The sequence below is a fragment of the Electrophorus electricus genome, chromosome 24, assembly GCF_041902795.1.
Source record: "Electrophorus electricus isolate QZ-2024a chromosome 24, ASM4190279v1, whole genome shotgun sequence".
Lineage (NCBI taxonomy): Eukaryota > Metazoa > Chordata > Actinopteri > Gymnotiformes > Gymnotidae > Electrophorus > Electrophorus electricus.
In genome coordinates, this window is record NC_137520.1 from 9,545,212 (window position 1) to 9,565,211 (window position 20,000).

At 48.6% G+C, this 20,000-nt stretch overlaps 1 protein-coding gene across 7 annotated transcripts in view; it reads right to left on the minus strand.

Annotated features, from left to right (window-relative positions):
• Nucleotides 1–20,000, minus strand: part of klhdc8b (kelch domain containing 8B) — a 64,279-nt gene that overhangs the window by 22,382 nt on the left and 21,897 nt on the right. For 6 of the 7 annotated variants that reach the window (XM_035522473.2, XM_081707040.1, XM_081707038.1 and 3 more), the window contains one exon: nucleotides 2,208–2,372. In XM_035522473.2, the coding sequence (XP_035378366.1) occupies nucleotides 2,208–2,372 (165 nt within the window). Of the gene's footprint in view, nucleotides 2,373–20,000 lie in introns of all 7 variants that reach the window. The other variant, XR_014119742.1, reaches the window with a different exon arrangement.

Here is a 20,000-nt window from a genome sequence, read left to right on the forward strand (position 1 = left end):
AGGGCGGGGGTATTGCCTGGGCGATGTGATACTGGGCATGTGCAGGGCCGGGGGGGGGGGGGGGGGGGGTCATGTGCCAAGTCACACCACCACAAATAGAACAGCCCAGATCCCTTCATCCCTCATGTAGTTTTTAATATTATTCCACTGCTGCTGTGTCTGACTCCCCTCCACACTGCCGGGCCTGGCGTAGTCCCAGGGGCAGCGGCTGACCTACCCATTCACCCGAGATCCCCCGCGCACCTAACCAATTGCTGTCCGACTTCCATTTTGCCTCGTTAATGAACAGTCGAGCCCCGAATCGAGGGGGCAGGGGCGAGCGATGAGGTTAAGAAAGATTTACCACCTGGGCCAAATTCAGTATGAACGATCCTCTGTGATGTTGGGCCATTCTCTGCAAGTTTAATCAGACATAAAAAAGGAAAGTGTCCCAGGTGTCAGGAGGGGAGCAATAAAATCACTCCATTCCTCTTGCTCCCGAGAGGCTTTTCTCCTCTTCCGCACCCCTTCACCCACGCTGCATTGAGCTGAAGGCTGGTGTGGGTGCGAAAGGTCCAATCACATCGCTCACCTCAGACCACAGCAGGAAGAGTGTATCTGGGTTTGATGGACAAAGTTAGAAAGAGTTAAACTGGTGTATTGGTTTATTTTTATGAGTGTGTGTGTGTGTGTGTGAGTGTGTGTGTGTGTGTGCGTGCGTGTGGTCTCTGTAACCTCTCCTCTACAGCGTAATGGTATGAAGTGCGGTGGGGAAAAAAGCCCACACACTGATAACTTCACATCCACTGACTCACATCTCTCCTTTACACACATAAACACTCACAGAGCCAGAGAGCAGCAATTAACTTCAACGAGGGGGCACGAGTCATCTAATGGACATATTGTGTATAGGGGAAGTCCTGAAGCACCGGCTGCCATTTTGGCTCTATTAGACTTGCATGGTTACTGGGAGCAGTCTTTGCACTAGGCAAAAGCAGGCAGTCGGTGGTCCCAATGAGCCAAATACAAATGAGATTCATCTGTTGATGTTAAAAACCGTTCTTAATAAATATATTCTTAAATATATTTTAAAAATGCATGTTACCTGCAATTATGTTTAGTTATCTTATTGATGCACCACCCCCGATCATGGCTGTAATGGTCTGTTCCATGTTTTTACATAATGGTGCCACGGTGTGAAAGCAGACTGGTGCAATCAAGCAAATGAGCAGCAGCTTCAGTGCGGCTAGGGTGTGTTGAGAGGGACAAATAAGAAACAAGGTTATCTGAATGGAGCAGAGAAATGCAAATAAGAGAAAAGGAGAAAAATTGTCACTGCACTCCCAAAAGAGATTAGCTTTTCATTTGGAATCGAGCTCTGCTACACAGACTCAGCAGACTGTACATAACGCGAGCGCTAATGCTCGTATAGATTAGAGATGAGCGTTCCTGATCTTTACTGCGAGGTGCCAGCTCTTTCGGATTACAAATCGATATGTTTCACATCAGGCTCCGGCTGAACCGGGGGAGACACGGAGCCTAAGTATTCCGCTTAAAACAACAATAGCAACACAAGCACTCCCTCCCGTCGTGAACCTCACAGAGCCGGCTCAAAGAACGACACGTGACTGGTACAGACAGCCCTGACGCTCAGTACACTGTACTACGGCAGGCTGGACCAATGTGCATGAAAGATGAGGGAAACCCAATATAAATGCTGGTGGGGGGGGGGGTCACTCCTGTCTTTCGCCTATGGCTCCAAAATCGTTAAATCCGCCCATGGTGGCTTCTCACGACAGGACAGGCATCCTGGAGACTGCAGCTGACAATCAGACTTGGCATGGTTTGAACAATTACCAGGTGTTATTATCCTGTCTGCCACGCCGCCCGAATATTGTGACACTGTCGAACATGGAAATCAGACACATTGTAATTATTCACTGCACTGGAATAGGCCTCTCTATCTTCACACATGCATACACTTTCTCTCTTTCTCTCACACACACACACGCACACACACACACAGTTATGTTTTATATATATATATATGTAGTTAACGGGCCTACAGGACAGCACAGTGGGGAACGTGATCAGACACTGTGTGGGCGGACCGTTCTCTCCCAGCCGTAGTGACAAGCTCGTTATGCAGCTTATTTTGCAACTGACGGGGCCTGAAGGCCTCGCCTGGTGATCTGACTGGCTGGGAGGCAGAGGGTGGGCGGCCTCACCAAGCACGTAGATCTTGTTGCCACGCAGGAAGGAGGCGGCTCCGTAGCGAGGCGTGGGCATGGAGGCCAGGGACAGCCACTGGTTCTTTACTGGCTCGTAGACCCTCACGAGAGCCTGAGGGCTGGTGTCGGCTCCCATTCCACCCAGCGCGTACACCTTACCGTCTGAGAGAGAGAGAGAGAGAGAGAGAGAGAGAGAGAGAGAGAGAGAGAAAGCGGGCAGAAAGACAAACACAAAATAATTAGCTTTGCTATATTCCCCTGAATGTTGCCTTTCTCCTGTTGACAAACAAATAAAGAAAGGAAGAGTGAGAGGATATGAGTCACTGTGTACATCACAACGCCACCGTACTGCTCTCTGTCTTCCTCTCTTTTGAGGGGGAGATATGAGGTCTCCGGAGACCTTTTCTCTTTCCGGAGCGCCGGCTATTTCGGTCTCTGCTTAAATTCCACACTAAAACCCTACACTCAGGACTAGCTCTTCTTTGCTGTGGGAGATCAATCTTGAAATATGATATTTTACTGATGAGTAACTCCTGGAATGATGCTCAGTGCTTCCCTTACCAATTCTCTGTGAGCGATGCGAATATCCCGGAAAGAAAGAAGAATCGATCCTGAAAACGTCCTGGCTGAAATATTAGAGGAGTCGATGTCACTTAAGCCTGTCTTTGTGCAAGTTGTGAAGGTGAAAGTCTATTACAGTAGTGACATCAGAATATGAATGAGGGAAGAGAGAGAGAGAGAGAGAGAGAGTGAGAGAGAGAGAGAGAGAGAGAGAGAGAGAGAGAGAGAAAGTGCCACCTCAGCACAGGCCTAGAGAGCAGCTTCCCTGCAGCAACTCTGCAATGTGTGTGTGCACGTGTCTGTTTGTGTGTGTGTGTGTAGTTTGTGTGTGTTTGTCTGTGTGTGCATGTGTATGAGTGTGTGTCTGTGTGGTGGTGAGGGTAGTTCAGGTGGGGGGGGATGATGACTACTGACAAACGAGCTATCCAAGCTGTTCCTGCATGTACTCTGAGTCGGACAAACAGAAGTAGCAGCAGGACCTGAAGGAGAGCACTGGGCTGCACTTCTGAGCTAGCACATCTACTGCAAAACTACTGCATTTCTATCCATTTTAACTCACTCACTCTCTCTCTCTCTCTCTCTCTCTCTCTCTCTCACACACACACACACACACACACACACACACACAGAGGAACAGCATTGGATGCTGCTGACTCAGGCGTCTGCTTGGCGCTGGGACAGCCGCCTGCAATCCCAGCTCGCTGCCACCCAAGGGAAAGACATTGGGGGTGTAGTCGACAGGCAGCTCTGTCCCCAATGCCCGACTGTCAGACTTGGCGGGCTGCCCCGCTGCCCAGGCGCACGTTCCGCGCTGCCCTCTCACCCCATGTACCCTCCAGTGGCATTCACACACACCAAAAAGCGAACACCCTAATTAGGGCCCAGCCGAGTTACTGGTTTACTAATTTTCAGTATACCGACAGATATGTTATATATTAACATTTAATGCCCTATTAACATTTAATGCTGGATTTTTATATCACTGTTAGCATTTAAACTGACTCAGGAGAGTGGCAAAACAGACCATACATTATTGTGTAATTCATGAAGGAAGGGCTCTATTATTTAATGATTGTTTATTTTAAAAGAGAGGGAGAGAGAGAGAGAGAGAGAGATGGTAGAGAGGGAGGGAGTGAGAGAGCAACACATTACTATATTATCATTACAATGACGTGTGTGTGTGTGTGTGTGTGTGTGTGTGTGGGTGTGTGGGTGTGTGTTTAGGTGTGTGTGCCCGCACATTTGTGTAAAAACCTCCTGAGCACACATCAAAGAATGAAACTTTATTAGTCTGCCCTTTATGTGCTGAAAAGAGAAATCAAAGTTAATGCATAACAATTCTTAGAAATAGAGATGACCTTGGCTTTTCAATCCTCTGACTTCAAAAGGTGACTTTTTTCCAAACGCTTTCAAGGCCTGACCCCTTTATAAAACAACGTGACAGCCATTTATAAATTCAAACATCAAACAGCTGTTAACAAAATATGACCGTTAAAACCTAAACATCAGTGTCCTCTAATCCAAACCACCCGCGTGTGGTCAAACTGGTCACAGAATCATCACATAGCTTTCACGTCCAACTTGTTGACTGTGTAGACCTGACGAAGGTGAAAATTAGTCCATATCAATACGACAGCAGCTATAGGTCATGCGTGCAGAATAATCAGAGTTAATACAATACTATGACGCGTGGGTGGGGCTGACATCAGAATATATCTGCTGGGGGTGGCGGCAAAGTAAGCACAAGCATTACCTGATTGGATGGGGGGCCGGTTTAACATAAGGATCAATCCCATAGTTCCCCTGGGAGGGATTAACTTTAGGCTTCACGCAGTGTGCATTTATTTATGATGGGAGTGGCTGTGTAGGTCCCTTTATGATGAAAGCTGGTGAATACTGAGCACATGGGCAGGTCAGCGAGGTGAGGGACTGGCACACCTTGTCCCAACGGCAGTGTCGCAGGCAGGCTAGTAGGCTCTGTCTTGACTCCCTTTAAGTAAATAAGGTGAAGGTAGATTTCCACTCAGTAACAAGGTAGGAGATTCAGCAGACGCCTGGGAATCAAAGTCCAGGAGCACAGTGGTTAGTCTGCTGCTAGTGTGGCTGGACCTCATGAAACAGTTCATCTGCTTACAGCATGCTCGACTGATCCTGTTTCATATGAAATCCAATATGGTATTTGCCACCAAAAATGAGTTTGCAACAGCAGCTTCAGACTGTACACTCCCCCACCCCAACATCGCCCCCCCCCCACAGACACCCCAATAACACATAGTCACTTCCAATTAGGGCCTTAGCTCTGATCTCTGCTTGTCTCCCTTGGAGACTCCATAGCAACCGCACATGCACCTCCAGACAATTAGAAGAACTGGTTTGACAGGCGATGCAATAAAAAAGAAACATTTTGTAGATATCTATTATATGCAAAATACACATTCTAACCAGTACATATACATGCAACACATGAGCACTTTGTGTGTCTGAACTTTGTGTGGTTACACAGACCACAGCCCCCGCACACACTCACAAAAAACACCCACACACACACATTGCTATTGTGAACAGCGCTTATTACACAGACAACCTACTGCTGAATGCCCTCTCTGTCATTTCATATATCTCTCACCCCCCCACCCCACCACACATATGCACGCACGCACAGTACAATCATGATGATCCCTCTCATTACCGTGGTCATCAGACAAATCAGTGCGGCCTGTTCAGCTGTACTGTACTATGCCCAACATGTAATCAGAGATCTGCTGTATGAAGCGGCGCACGGGAAAATCCACATCACAGCTAACAAGTGCCTTCATCAAAGCTGTAAATAAGACAAAAACAAGATAATCAGAGAGGAGATAAAAATCCTGTTTTCACATTCAGTTGAAAAACGAGTTCCTAACATCAACACTAGCAACAATGAAATAGAGCTTAATCGACGACTGAAACTAGACACCACACTCCACAACCTACACATCCACCCACTGGCACACAAACACCCACCCACCCACACTCTAGCAGAGTGGATTTTCTAAGCTATCTGATATTTGCGCAGAGATTCGAGCACGGCTTTTAATAAGCTGCCACTGGACAACGTCTGTCGCCCGGGGCGACGGCCCCGCCTGCTGACGGAGGGGGCGCCTATCTACCACGCTACCCTGCTCGGACCCTCCGTGTGCACAATCAATATCTCCCGCCGTTATCAGTGCCGAAGGTCCCCGATTCCGATGGCCAAGGCGGGATCGATGATTGCTAAAGCGTGGGATAGTGGGAAGGCAGAGGCTGGCCGACGTGAGGAGCGGCACAAAGTCACTTGCCAACCATTATGAAGGACGTGTTATTAGAGAGCCACTTAAGCTCAGGAGCAGGAGTGCAGGAGTGTTAGGAGGGTAAACGGATAGAATGACTGCAGTATTTTCCACTTTTGCGGGATTTGAATGGGGTGGGGTGGCCCGGGATCGGCGGGAAAGGGGAAAGAGTCTTGGAAATAGCTTACAGCTGCTGGAGGAGCAGTGTTTAAAGCCCAGGAAGCCAGACGCACTCTACAGCTCTCTACAGCTTGTGGTACCTCTGATTCCTTGTTCTCGCCTGGTAGTGGTTTCTCTCTCTGCCTGCCGTCACACTTTCATTGGTGCTTTTTTCCTTTTTTTCCTGATTTGCTCTTCTTTCAGTTCACGCAGCACAGAGATAATAAAAACCAAATTCCAAATGGCAGCTCTCTCCCACTCTCTTTAACTCAGTGATGGTTGCGTACTCTCTCTACGCTCTGGATTTAAATGAGCTTTTGAAGTGGCAGGGTGCAATTTCACATTGACCTTTACTCATCTCTTATACACATTCACACACACACACACACACACCTGAGCGTGTGCTTGCACAGACAGACAGACGCGCGAATGGAGGACAAAAGAATAATGAAATGATAACAAGCTCTCATTACAGACATGAGTGCATTCAAGAGGCTAGCAGCATAATTGTGGATAGGTCTTATCCGTTGGGTCATATTCTGATGCTAGTGTGTGTAACAGAGAAAGTGCTCTTCAACTTCTACCAGTGCTGGACACTGGACCATTTACCAACGCTGGGTTGGCGCTCAACCACTTTCATGCAGATACCCGTTCTCCAAGTCCCATAATGCCACTAAGTGACTTCTCACGTCCATCCTCTGACCTTTATCCTCTGACCTTTATCTATTCTATGTCCTGCGAGCTCTTACACCTCCACAGCCTTCGGGGCGGCTCACGACAGATGTGTCAGCCCGCCGCCTCCAATGGCCATCCACGACACATACTCCTCTCACTCTGGCTGCTTCATCTCCCTCTCCTGCTGTCTACATCTGCTCTCTTCCAGTACGATCCGTCTCTTCCCATCGTGCCTATTCTTACCTCCCCCACTGAGCCCTTATTCACACACACACACACACACATCTTTCTCTCCGCTCTCTCCTGTACACACCCCAGCACACACACACACACACCCCACCCCCCGATGCCGCAATTACCTGACAGAAGTCTTATAAGATCTCGCAGAACAAAAAGGCATTTTAAAATCTCAGCCTTTGAAATATTAAATGGAACGATGACACGAATAATGAGGAACTGGAGCGCTTCTGTAAGGTTCACATTTAACAGTTCCCAGATAAAGAGAAGGATAACAGCCTATGTGGCATGTGCCCTTAATCTCACTATGACTTCAGGGTAGCCTCTGGTAAGAAGTACTGCCACCCTCTGTACACCAATCAGCCTCATTATTAGAAAGACTTACCTTGTACCTACAATCACTGGCCACATTTTAATTAAACCTCTCCAACGGAAGCCTTTTATAATTGATTTATAATTACAGACTGTATTCCACTTATATCATCAGTCACCTGCTACCCTGGTCGTCCCTGGTTGGTTAATGCCCACTGGACCGCTGACAGATGTATATCGATTGACTGGCTGGCTGCATGTACAGTGATCAGAGTGGTGTCGCTGGGCTGGTTTCTTCTCCCTGCACCACCACTTCGACCGCGAATGGATCCTGGACGGCGTCGCCCGTGGTGGTGCGTGCAAGGCTGGATGATGGCAAAGGCAAACTGTGCACAGCAGCAGATTGGTTACAGACTGGAACTCTACACCTGCACGATGTTGCTAGTTGTACACCAGGGCTGGTATCTAATAAAGTGGTTGTTGATTGTATGTACAAACATTTGACCTACAATCAATACACTGGATGACTTTTTTTTATTGTGTTCACTTAATTAAATCAATCTGATTTGGCAGCAAATGGAACATGGAACTGCTTCAACTTCACTTTTGGCTGCCAGTTGAGAACATGGCGATGTCTCAGACAGGTTACTCAATATCGCCCTGCAGAGAGGACTCTTTCTGCTCTTTACAGTGTATATATGATACATTTGATTTTTGGCTAATATTGTCCAAAGGTATCAACTAAGAAACCCACAAATCTCAAACATCAGCATGAGTAGCAAGAAGCTGCATAACTGCTCATAACTGCATATAACTCTGGCATATATATATATATATATATATATATGTCTGCCAGGACTTAAGGGTTTTGCGTTATCATTTACGTTCAGCTAGCAGCCGATGCCCTAAATAACAGGGAGGTTTGTTTTCTGTTTCTGAACATTTCCGCAACGTTTACTTCAGACTGAGGAGTGTGTTACAGGGAAAAGAAACTTCCTCTGTGATTTGTGCTTGTGTAGGGATCTAGCACAACACTCTCCACAGCAGTAGAGGAGCATTGCAGAGTTTTACCCCATGACTAGAGCGAAATACTTTACCAGACTCATTCACACACAAGTGTGTGTGTGTGTGTGTGTGTGTGTGTGTGTGTGTGTTTGGTCCTGCATGTCAAATACTGTGTAAAGATTTAAATCTAAACTGGCAAACTAATGGTAAAGGAAAACAGCCTCAGGCTGCAAGTGTGAACACAAACAAGCACACACTCACACACACACACACACACACACACACACACAATCTATCTCTCTCTCTCTCTCTCTCTCTCTCTCTCTCTCTCTCTCTCTCTCTCTCTCTCTCTCTCTCTCTCTCTCTCTCTTTCTCTCCCACATACACACACACACACCCACACGCACACACACTCACAACAACGTGCATGAGCTCACATGCATAGTTACGAAAGTGAATGCACAAACTTTTAATTATTTTCATTACAACTTTCCTGAACTGCTAAAACAGTAGAACTCATTCTTGGAAATACCAAAACTCATCAAATGAACTCTTTTCACAAAATCTTAAACAATATTCCCCTAGTTTTTAGATCTGGTTCAGCCTTTTTGCAAAACTCTAAACACACTCACTGACAAACCTATTCTGCACGGTGGTGACCCATGATGCAAAGTGGAACTCACAGACCACAAAACACAGCTAACATGCTGTCAGTGCTAACACACTACAGGTGGAAACTGGTCAACCACTGATTGGGACTGAGCCTTGATAAGTAAACAGGATAAAAGCCACAATAATAGAGGAGACTCATCAGACCAGGTCATGTTTTTTCCAGTCTTCTATTGTCCCATTTTGCTGAGCCCAAGCGATCTGTAGCCTCGGTTGCCTGTTCCTAGCTGACAGGAGTGGCACCTGCTGTGGTCTTCTGCTGCTGTAGGCCGCCTGCTTCCATGTTCGAGGTGTTGTGCATTCAGAGACGCTCATCTGCACACCTCGGAGTTATTTAAGTTACTGTTGCCTTTCTATCATCTGGAACCAGTCTGACCATTCTCCTCTGACCTGTGGCATCGGCAAGGCATTCTCACCCAGGGAACTGCTGCTCACTGGATATTTTTTTGGACCATTCTCTGTAAACCCTAGAGATGGTTGTGTATCAAAATCTCAGCAGTCTCTGAAATACTGAGAAATAATAATCTGCCCAGCACCAACGACCATGTCCAAAGTCACTTAAATCTCCTTTCATCTCCATTCTGAAGCTCAGGTTATACTTCAGCAGGTCGTCTTGACCGCGCCTACATGCCTAAAGGTACCGAGGTCCTGTGACGTGATTGGCTGATTAGATATTTAATGATGAGTGGGTGGGTGTACATTTGAGAAGTCTACCAAGTACAACTGGAAAGAGCATCATGTACGCAGACACATGAGGTGTATGCCATGTCATAAAACTGTTTGAATATTTGAATTGGAAACCATGGTGATGCCATATGAATGAATCTATTTGGATGAGGCTGGGTTCAGTCTCACGAAGAGAAGGACGGGTCAGCATGCCATCACAGAACTGTCTGGCCAGCACAGTGGTGATGTGGTGCTCTGCGCTGCCCTCACCAGCTACGGGCTTCTCCCTCCCCACGTTACATAAGCAGCATATGACACGGACCAGCTAACGCCGTGGATGGACTTGAACAGGCGGTCCTGGGGAGGTTCTAGCATCCCGCGTACGCTGTCATTTACGACAAAGTGATCTTTCACTGTAGGTCCAAGAGGACGTGAGTGGTTTATCAATAACCACCATTTTAGAAATGTATGCCTCCCACCGTACTCTCCCTTCCTAAGCTTGATTGAAGAATCTTTCTCAGCATGGTGGTGGAAGGTTTATGACCAGAACCCCTATACCTAGGAAAATCTCCTCCAGGTGAAGGATGCTGCATGTGATAACATGGGAGTATGTTCTTTTCAAGGCCGGCACACCAAAGGCTTCGTTCCCCATTGCCTAGTGAGGGAGAATACTGCCTGTGGGGTAGCTGCAGTCCAGAGGCCTGACCTAGCCCTGAGTCATCACACTGAGGCAGAAGGAACAACTCACAGTTCGTACTGTAAACACAAATAAATATATTGCCGTTCATATATTTATTTGTTTTTGCTGGTTTTCCGGCATACGTATAAATACATAATTAAATATAGGTTCTCATACATACAAAAATACAAATGTTTGATTTGTCCTGTCAAATCAAGAGTGACATGTTTTTGCTGTTTTCTGTAGCGTGTAATGACTGCTATGTGGTGTTTGTGGGTGGCTTTGTGTAACATCTGACAGCAGCGTTTGGTTTGGAGCAAAGACAAAACAATTTTGAGTCAGCTGTTTGATTTGTAAGACAAGTCAAAGATTTTGCAAATGTAGTCTGAAGTTTGGGTTTTATGTTTACTGTTCTGAAAAGAGGCAAAGACAATTCAGTAAAACTGCAATACCATCTCGAATATTTGCATCCGAGTGAGGGAGAGAGAGAGAGAGAGAGAGAAAGAGAGAGAGATAGAGAAAGGGAGAGAGAGAGAGAGAGAGAGAGAGACAGAGAGAGAAAGAGAGAGAGATAGAGAAAGGGAGAGAGAGAGAGACAGAGAGAGAGAGAGAGAGAGAGAGAGAGAGAGAATCCTGTCTACTTGTTTGTTTGTTTCCTGCTGAAAACCATATGCAGGCAGGGAGCTGCTTTGACTGATGTTAGTGCAGTAGTTGTGACATGTCTGATTAATCAAAGACATTTAGACAGGACACACACAGAGAGAGAGCGAGAGAGAGAGAGAGAGAGAGAGAGAGAGAGAGAACAGGTGAAGTAGAGAAAACGCTAGGAGAGAGAATGGGAGGAGGAGAAAGTGAGAGAAGGAGAGAGAGAAAGGGGGATGAGGATGAAGCTGCCTTACCCCCTCCCCAGCACTGGTGGCCAACAACTCCATTAACTTTACCTTCTGTTTATACTCCAATCATTCATCTTCTTTCCAGACGAACAAAACAGAAAGTAGAAGGGCAATCAAATCAAGCCCAGGCGACCTGTTATCTCTCCATTACATTTTCCTCAGGCTTGTTCGGACCTGTGGAGAGACCTGAGTAGGCTGGAGTGGAGCTGGGCCCAAGCGAGCCTGACACATTTCTGCTTGATGTCACACAGAACCGAACCTTACCAGGTGAACAGAGAGGGAGAGCTCCATGCCCTGATTTTTAATGCCGGAGTAGGGAAGAGTTTTTTTAAAAAAGGAACATTTTTTTCCTCTCTCTATTTAAAAGAATGGGCCAAAGGTTCTTACAAAGCCTTAGTGACGTTGTGAGTCTTCAGTAGAAAGAACAATCTTCCTTAATCGAGTGAGTGAGAAATGAGTGAGAAATGCATGTGAGAGCAAGAAAGTGTTACTAAGTGTGTGTGTGTGTGTGTGTGTGTGTGTGTGTGTGTGTGTGTGTGTGTGTGTGTGTACACGCACATGCTGGAAATAACACAATATCATTTGTAGTAAATCAGGAACAACAGACTAGGGTGACCTAATTTCAGCATGAAAACCACTCTTTCATGTCACTTGTAATATGGCAGACTCTCCCGTTCCAATGTGTCTCCGCGGCTATATGGGGCAGCTCGGGGGCCAATCAGAGCCTCAATTAAATCATTATCTACTGCTTTCCGGCAGCGTGCAGGAGGGCATTGTGGAGCCAGTTGAGCAGAAACAGACAGATGGTTGGAAATCTCAGTGGAAGAGCTTTAATCTCTCCAGCAATACATGTGTGTCCTCAGGAGAGGATGAGAACGAATGCAACCGCTTCAGGAGAAGCGGAATGGGCCTGTTGACGACAACTTTAGTCCTGATTCGCTGGTCTGGTTCAAAAGCCCGGTCCTGAGCAGGGCATCACCGCGAGGCCACGCCCGGCTTACTTCTCCCGCGTTCGTAGTGCGCCGAGAATGAGCGGAGGACGAGCGTGGCGGTGGCAGGGAGGATGAAGGTGAGGTCGATGACAAAGTTCTGTGCCGTCTTCGCCGGGCAGGATGAGTCAGTAAGGAGAAGCCGGGACGCCAGCGTGTCAGCGCGGGGAAAAGCGCCCGGAACGCGGGAAAGGTCAAAGCCAAGAACAGCGCTCGTTTTGGGGCCGCCACTTGCTTTGTCTCCGAGCACAAAGGGTCAGCAGAGGAGGAGTGTATAAGACTGAGAAAATGAGAGAGAAAAAGTGAAGTTGTGTGTGTGTGTGTGTGTGTGAGACAGAGAAAGAGACTTTAATATGAATAGAAATCAGCCATGTGGAATGCAGAGAGCCTGACTGAAGCGTTTTCTTAACTTTGAGTGATGTGTCAGGGTGGGGGAGGACACAACTGTTAGCATTAGAATTTAAACAGGACAAAGGAGAGAGAACTATCACACGGGCACTGCCCTGTACGCACGCACGTGCACACACACACACACACACACACACACACACTCACACACACACACACACACTCACAGTGCTAAAGCCCTGTCCACAGCCATAGTTCCATCACATCAGTGGCTGGAGCTGGATGGCGCCTGATAAAGTACGTTCGTGAGCTCATGGTCTGCCTGTGATGTGCTCTCATGTCTACTGCGCCCACTCTCAGCCCGCTGTAATTAACACACACTAACCTTCATGTCTCTCTCCTCTCCCATTCTATTCTACCTCTTGTACTACTCTTTACTCCCTCTCTCCCTCTTCCTTTTGATCTCTCCATCTCCGTGAGCACTGAATCCAGTGTTTACAGTATGCGGTGTGTTTCCCTTCAGCTGCGCCATAACACCGTGACACGACCACTCACCAGAGGCGGAGCGGCTCAGTGCATCAACACCAAGTTTCCACTATGTACACTGACCTTTAGAGAGAAACCGTCTTTCTAGCAGAGACCCGGATTCTTGCTACACTCGCAGGAGCAAAGGGCAAAAGAAAGGAAGAAACATAGTGTGTGTGTGTGTGTGTGTGTGTGTGAGAAACTGCTCGCTTTAACCTGGAATCTATATGGCACCTAATGAACTAACCCCCCAGGGGATCTCTTATCCTTACAGGGAAAATTTGAAACTGTCCTGCAGGAAGGATCCTCTCGGAATCTGACGTCTCTCTTGGAATGGCGGAAAAACACACCGACGTTCAGCCGCGCGCGAGCCGTCAACAGCGAATGCTGCGGTCCGTTCACGTCTCACTGTGTCAATGGCGCCCGGGTCAGGGCTGAGGGAGAAGGAAGGAGCGGGTGGACACTCGGTTTGGCAGGACATGTGGTCAGGGCCCTCACACAGTGCCACCCAATCAGGAGGCCCCACCCCTTCATCAGAGGCTGGGCGGTGGCAGGCGGCCGAGAAGGCGTTACGTCACCGGTGCCTTCGGCATCTGCTGCAACGCCCCGCGTCCTCCTCTCACCCACGGAGCTCGGCTCTGTCTCGTCTCTTCATTGGCTCATCTCGTCTTTGGCTCATCTCAGCTTTGGCTGTCGAAGCCTGAGCTGGGGTCACAAAGGTGTGCTCAGATAGCAGCTGCTGGTACAGAGCGGTTCCTAAGCACAGATCCCGCTGGTACGTCACCGGACCGATGTGAGTCACCGAGATCCCTCTTCCCTCTGTGGGCTCCGTGTGTATATAGCTCTGTGTGCTAACGAAAAGCCATTCTAAATATAGGGCTTGACACAGCCAGGAGAGGGGAGGGGCTCCCCTACGCTAAAACCACAACTGTGAACCTCTGTGTGTGTGTGTGTGTGTGTGTGTGTGTGTGTGTGTGTGTGTGTGTGTGTGTGTGTGTGTGTGTGAACTTATCCTTTGTGTATCTACTCTGGATATCTATGTATATATGAAAGTATGTGTGTTTCTGTGCAGGCTTATGCTATGTGAAACTATCTATATGAAGTTATTTGTGTGTGTGTGTGTGTGTGTGTGTGTGTGTGTGTGTGTGTGTGTGTGTGTGTGTTATGCTGAAAGCCTTTCCACACTACCACCATCAAAGAGTATAAATGAGAACATGAAATATACATCAGTGCTGAACTCTGCATTGAAGCAGAGATCTGTTCTCGTGCAATGCACCGTGCAGCACACAGAGAGCAGCTGAGAGCCCCACACACTCCGAACAGAGGCAGAGAGAGGCAGCTCACACTCCGATCCGGAGAGAGGCGGAGAGAGGTGGCCCAGAAGGTCACCGCCTCTACTCTGAAACTCCTCCTCCTTCCAGTGAGCGTCCTATGCCACGCGCGTGTCCAACCCTCCCTTCTGTTCTCTGTGACAACATCTTTTGTTCCTCTCCACCGCTCCATTCTCCCGCCATCTTCTCTCCATCCCTGACCCCTTCCACTTACTCATGGTTCCTTGGCAGGGTAGGATGCTGCCACCTCCACTTCCAAAGCGGGAGCAGCCCGGACCTCCAGCTTGAGGAGCGACCTAGACCTCCAACCTAAGCTCCCGGTGACCTCCTCCTCACGCAGCTGCCCAAAACGGCCCAAAACGCTTTGCCTTTCCCATGCTTGCCGTCCTGCACGCGCCACGTTGCGTCCGCACCGAGGTAAGACGAGACGTTGCCTTGCAGTAGGGCAACAGTGCATGGCCGTGAAACCATTCAGTGAAGGACCTTCATGAATGCTGAGGATCAAAGCTTGGCGCTACCTGAAAGATTCACTTCAAATTCATGCATGTGCACGCAGACACTCTCAAAAAGCATGATGACGCTCATTTCCGTCTGAACGAACAAGCAGACGGAACATAAGTACATATGGCTGTTACGTCCGAGACCAGGTACCGTTCGTGCAATTCTGCACTCTAGCGAGAGACGCATGGTACGTAAGCAAGACAAGCTGGAGGGCTCAGCCCTGAGTTAGTTAACAGACAGACATGCAGATAGAGAAAGAGGAAGAGAGAGAAAGAGAAACAGGTTGCAAATAAATAACTGAACATTTCATCACTGAGAAGAGAATCGCTGTTTTCTGATCTGCAGCAGTCGTCTTCTGTGCGACTCACCGTTGTGAGCATGGGTCTGAGTGAAGCCTCACTGCAGAGACGGCAAAGACGCCTATCAGGTTGCCCAGAGTCCTGCCGACCTGCACACGAGCCCCCTCCCACTCAGCCAGAGGACCTCAGCCTCCGGAGGGTCCACCCCCCACCCCGAACATCTGAGCACAGTGAGAGTGCAGAAGCGGTCAGCCGTACCGGGCCGAGGAAGTGGGTGTGGCTGGTGCCTCTTCGCTTCCTCTCGCCGGGGGGAGGTTAGGTGGGTTCACCGGTAGAACGGGTATGCACGGCCACAGATCGAGAAAGACCGACCGTGTTTACAGCTGAGCAGACAGTGTTGGGTTGCGGGGGGTAGGGGTTGAGTCCACCATAGAGACGAGCTGTAACACTATCCCCGGGTGCACCAAGTGCCTCTGGGGATGAAATGCCTGGTTAGTCCGACCAAGTACCGCACATAGAATGATTTTTTATTTTATATTAAAATACGGCTGCGAATCAGCATGTAAGAAACAAAATCACAGTCACATCACGACGTGAATATTTCAGAGAAGCTGGATGTGGCGGAGCATCCTAAAACATAAGTGTCAGGTCTAAGTCCTTGATGCGTCTTTAAGAAAACAGTAGTGAACCAGAGAATATCTTCTACAAGGATCGAACTGCAGTGACTTACACGTATGAGCGTGTAAGTATTGGTAGGTTAGTAATGCAGAGATCAGACACACAGCCACACGCTTCCCTACACAGACGTCATAGTCATGGTATGACAGAGCTCATCTCTGGTACACGGCACTATGTGCAGCCAGGAGGTATATTTGGAAACACTCGGGTAATGAATGGTGCATAGCAAGCTCCGATCAAATGCTTTATTCAGAGTGCGTGCGCGTGGGCGTTTGCATGTGTATGCGCGCGTGTGTGTGTGTCTGCGCGCATGTGTGTGTGTCTCCGCTGGTTTGTTATTTGGGGGCTTTAATGGGGGTTTATTTTGCATGTGTGGAGATTCTGTGTAAAAAGTGCGTTTTCGTGACCAGCCGACTGGGGTCGTCACATCACTCTGTCTGCGGCACATTCACGCAAAACAAACAGGGAGGGGTGGAGCTGTGGAGGGGCAGAGGCTGCCCGCTGAGGAGCGAGGGGAGCAGCGGGAGGAGCGAGGGGAGCAGCGGGAGGAGCAAGGGGGTGGAGAAATGAGAGAAAGAGTCGGACGCTCCTTAAGACAAGGAACAAAGGAAAGCAACAAGCAGAAGCAAAAGATGGAGAGCGCAAAAAAATTACAAGAGCGGTTCAAGCTCGCGCGCGTGTTAGCGAGCGGGAACGAGTGAGCTGTTTGTTTGTGTGTGGGTTCCTGCCATGCTGCTGGACTGAGGGTGTAACCTCTATTTTTTACTCTCTCCCAGTGTACCTGTGTGAACAGCACCGTCCCTTCTGTCAGAGAGAGATATGAGCTCGGGCTGAGACGGGCGGCATGGCGGGGGCGACACTGAGCATGCTCCCTGGTCAGCCGCCGGCGTGTAAATTGGCACCGCGGGAGACGGAGGCAATGGGAGTCAGAGTTGCTGGGCTGTCAGCCTCACTAATGACATGTCACAGAGTGACCAGTGAGACAGAAGAGAGAGAGAGAGAGAGAGAGAGAGAGAGAGAGAGAGAGCAAGGGGGGGGGGGAGGTAAATATTGGGACTGAGATATGAAGAGAAACTGGAGAGACATCAAGTCTTCCCTTCCAGTTCCAGGCTTATGTGTGAGCATACACACAACACCAGTAAACAAAGGGTGAGCAAAGAAAGAGCAAAAAGTGAGCAAAGAGTTGATAATGAGATTAATCTGTGGTGAGCAGAAGAGCAATTTGCCTTCTATCTTAGAGTCTGGTGAACTAGCGACAGACACACACTGATACATCACACACACACACACACACCACACAGAAACAAGACACCTCACATGCACAAACATACACATTCAAACGATGAGCAGTTAGGAGGCGGACGCATGGACGCAGAAGAGCAAGATTTACTATTGGCAGATCCAGAATCAAAACCGTTGGAACACGAGAAATCGTAGCTCACGAGAATACATGAAAAGGGGAGAAAGCTACAATAAAAACACAAGCAACGATAAGAACACTTAACCAACACTAGAGAATAACAAAAGTGGCAGAGAAAACACAAACAGCGGCTCAGATTAACACACCGGCTAGGAATCATAAACATGGCCTGGATTACGATGAGCGGCAAACACACAGGCAACAAGGCAGGGTTTAAATACATGTACTAACAAGACTTAACTAGACACAGGGGCAACTCATGAGGGGCGGAGAAAACAAAACTATGGAACGGAACCACAAGGAAGTAAAGCAGAACAAAGACAGGAGACAGCGTAACCATGACAATAAGGATGCTAGGAGGGGCCACGGCGACATCCACTCACCAACTGCAAAATCGCAGGAACCAAAGCACAAAATTCAGCTCATATTAAGCACACAATGTGAGTGTGTGTGTGTGTGTGTGAGTGCGTGTGTGTGTGTGTGCGTGTGTGTGAGTGTGTGCGTCTCTGTGTGTGTGTGTGTGCGTGTGTGTGAGTGTGTGCGTCTGTGTGGGTGTGTGTGTGAGTGTGTATGAGTGTGTGTGTGTGTGTGTGTGGATGTGTGTGTGAGTGCGTGTGCGGGTGTGTGTGTGTGTGCGTGTGTGGGTTTCTTGGGTGTGTGTGTGTGTGTGTGTGGGTGAGAGTGTGTGTGTGTGTGTGTGTGTGTGCGTGCGAGCGTGTGAGTGCGTGAGTGTGTGTGTGTGTGCGTGCGTGCATGCATGCGTGTGTGTGTGAAAATAAGCAGCTTTCTGCTAGGCTGTCAGCTGGCTCTATATATGTGTGTGTGTGTGTGTGTGTGTGTGTGTGTGTGTGTGTGTGTGTGTGTGTGTGTGTGTGTGTGTGTGAGCGCGTGAGCGTATATGTGCTGAGAGCCTCTCATTGTCCTCTGGCTTAGTTTAGGAGTGTGTGTGAGAGTGCTCCACTAAACACTAAACACTAAAAGACCTGACATCCCAAGTTTGCATTCAGCAAATGCCCTTCTCCCTCCTACGACCAGTACACACACACACACACACACACAAACACAAACACACACACACACAAACAAACAAAACAGCAGCTCAACGCACATGGACTGAGCTGCTAGCAGTCTCTGTACAGTTCCTATATGAGCTAATGGCAACTATGCAGCAGCTTCTGACAGGGCTCGTAGAGGGACCGGGGGAGCTCTCTGAGCCACGTGCCCGCAGCCCACGGATCCATCCCAGCTGTAGGCAGTGAGAACACTCCGCACAGCCATGCTGCACTTCCCTCATGCAGAGGCGAACACCCGGAGCCATTCAGGGACTGTTACTATGGTAATGTCTCCAAGAAGGGTCCCACGCCATGCAGGTTGCCTTTGATCTTTGAGCGAGTGCACCCAAGCGCATGTGTGTCCCCACTGGGGGACAGGACCCGAGTGCCTGTGGGTATGTCCGTACTGGACAGGAGCACACAAAAGGAGGGGGAGTGTTGCTAGCTTGAATACGTGCAGGCAGGGAACGGTCAGTCTTCCCCCTGAGCCTTGTCAGCTGTTCACCCCCTCTCTGCAGAGCGGCGTGGCGTTGCGCTGAGCCCAACACACAGGCGGATGAGTGGGCGGAGGGAGAGTTGCGGGATCAGCAGGTGGTAGCGGGGCCATTTGATCCCCGGGGTGCGGGACAGAAGCGTAGCGGTGTGTGACCACAGCCCCCACCTGCAGGAAGCACGGCAACACATTAAAGAGAAGGGCAGAAGGTGCAGCGCACGGCGCGGCCGTGGGGTTTTAATAAGATTACACGAAGCTCTTTGCTTTACTCGGATGTTCTCAGTGATTGGGCTTCGAGCAATGAAGTTTTGTTCTTGTTCCCAAACCTGGCTCAAACAGCATGCCGAGCAGCGAGACAGATAGAGAAGTCTGCTTTGGACAGAGATAAGAGAAAGCAAAGCATGCTGGGTAGTGGTATCAAGCTGTGGGCATTCACATAGTGTTGTTACTGCAGTGCAGTCTCACTTTCTCACACACACACACACACACACACACACACACACACACAGGCATGGGCGTGCAGACACACACACATGCATGCAACCTTACACTGGTTTGTTCAGTTTCTCCTGGGTAAATTAAAACGCAGCTTCACATGTATCACTGTGCGATATCTGTTTACACTGCATTAGCACAGAATGCCACAGACATTAGCCTGGCTGACATTCTTAGTTCTTGCTCCTCACACACTTAAATTCTGTATATCACTATGGTGAAATTACACATTACACGCAATGTATTACCATCAAGCCAAATCGGTCATTTTCTACCCGTAGCCCTGGATACTCACTAGTGTTCCTGTTTTCCTGGTCTGATTCAGCAGCCACTGAATGGCACTGTATGAAATGTTCTTAGTCTTTTGAACCGCTCCATATTGTTGTCCTGTATTGTGTATTGACCCGATACACAGGAATGAACTGCTGAGCGCACAGAATAAACCTTTCACAACATCAACCTCCCTCAGACCACTCAGCCAAGCCATCACACTTC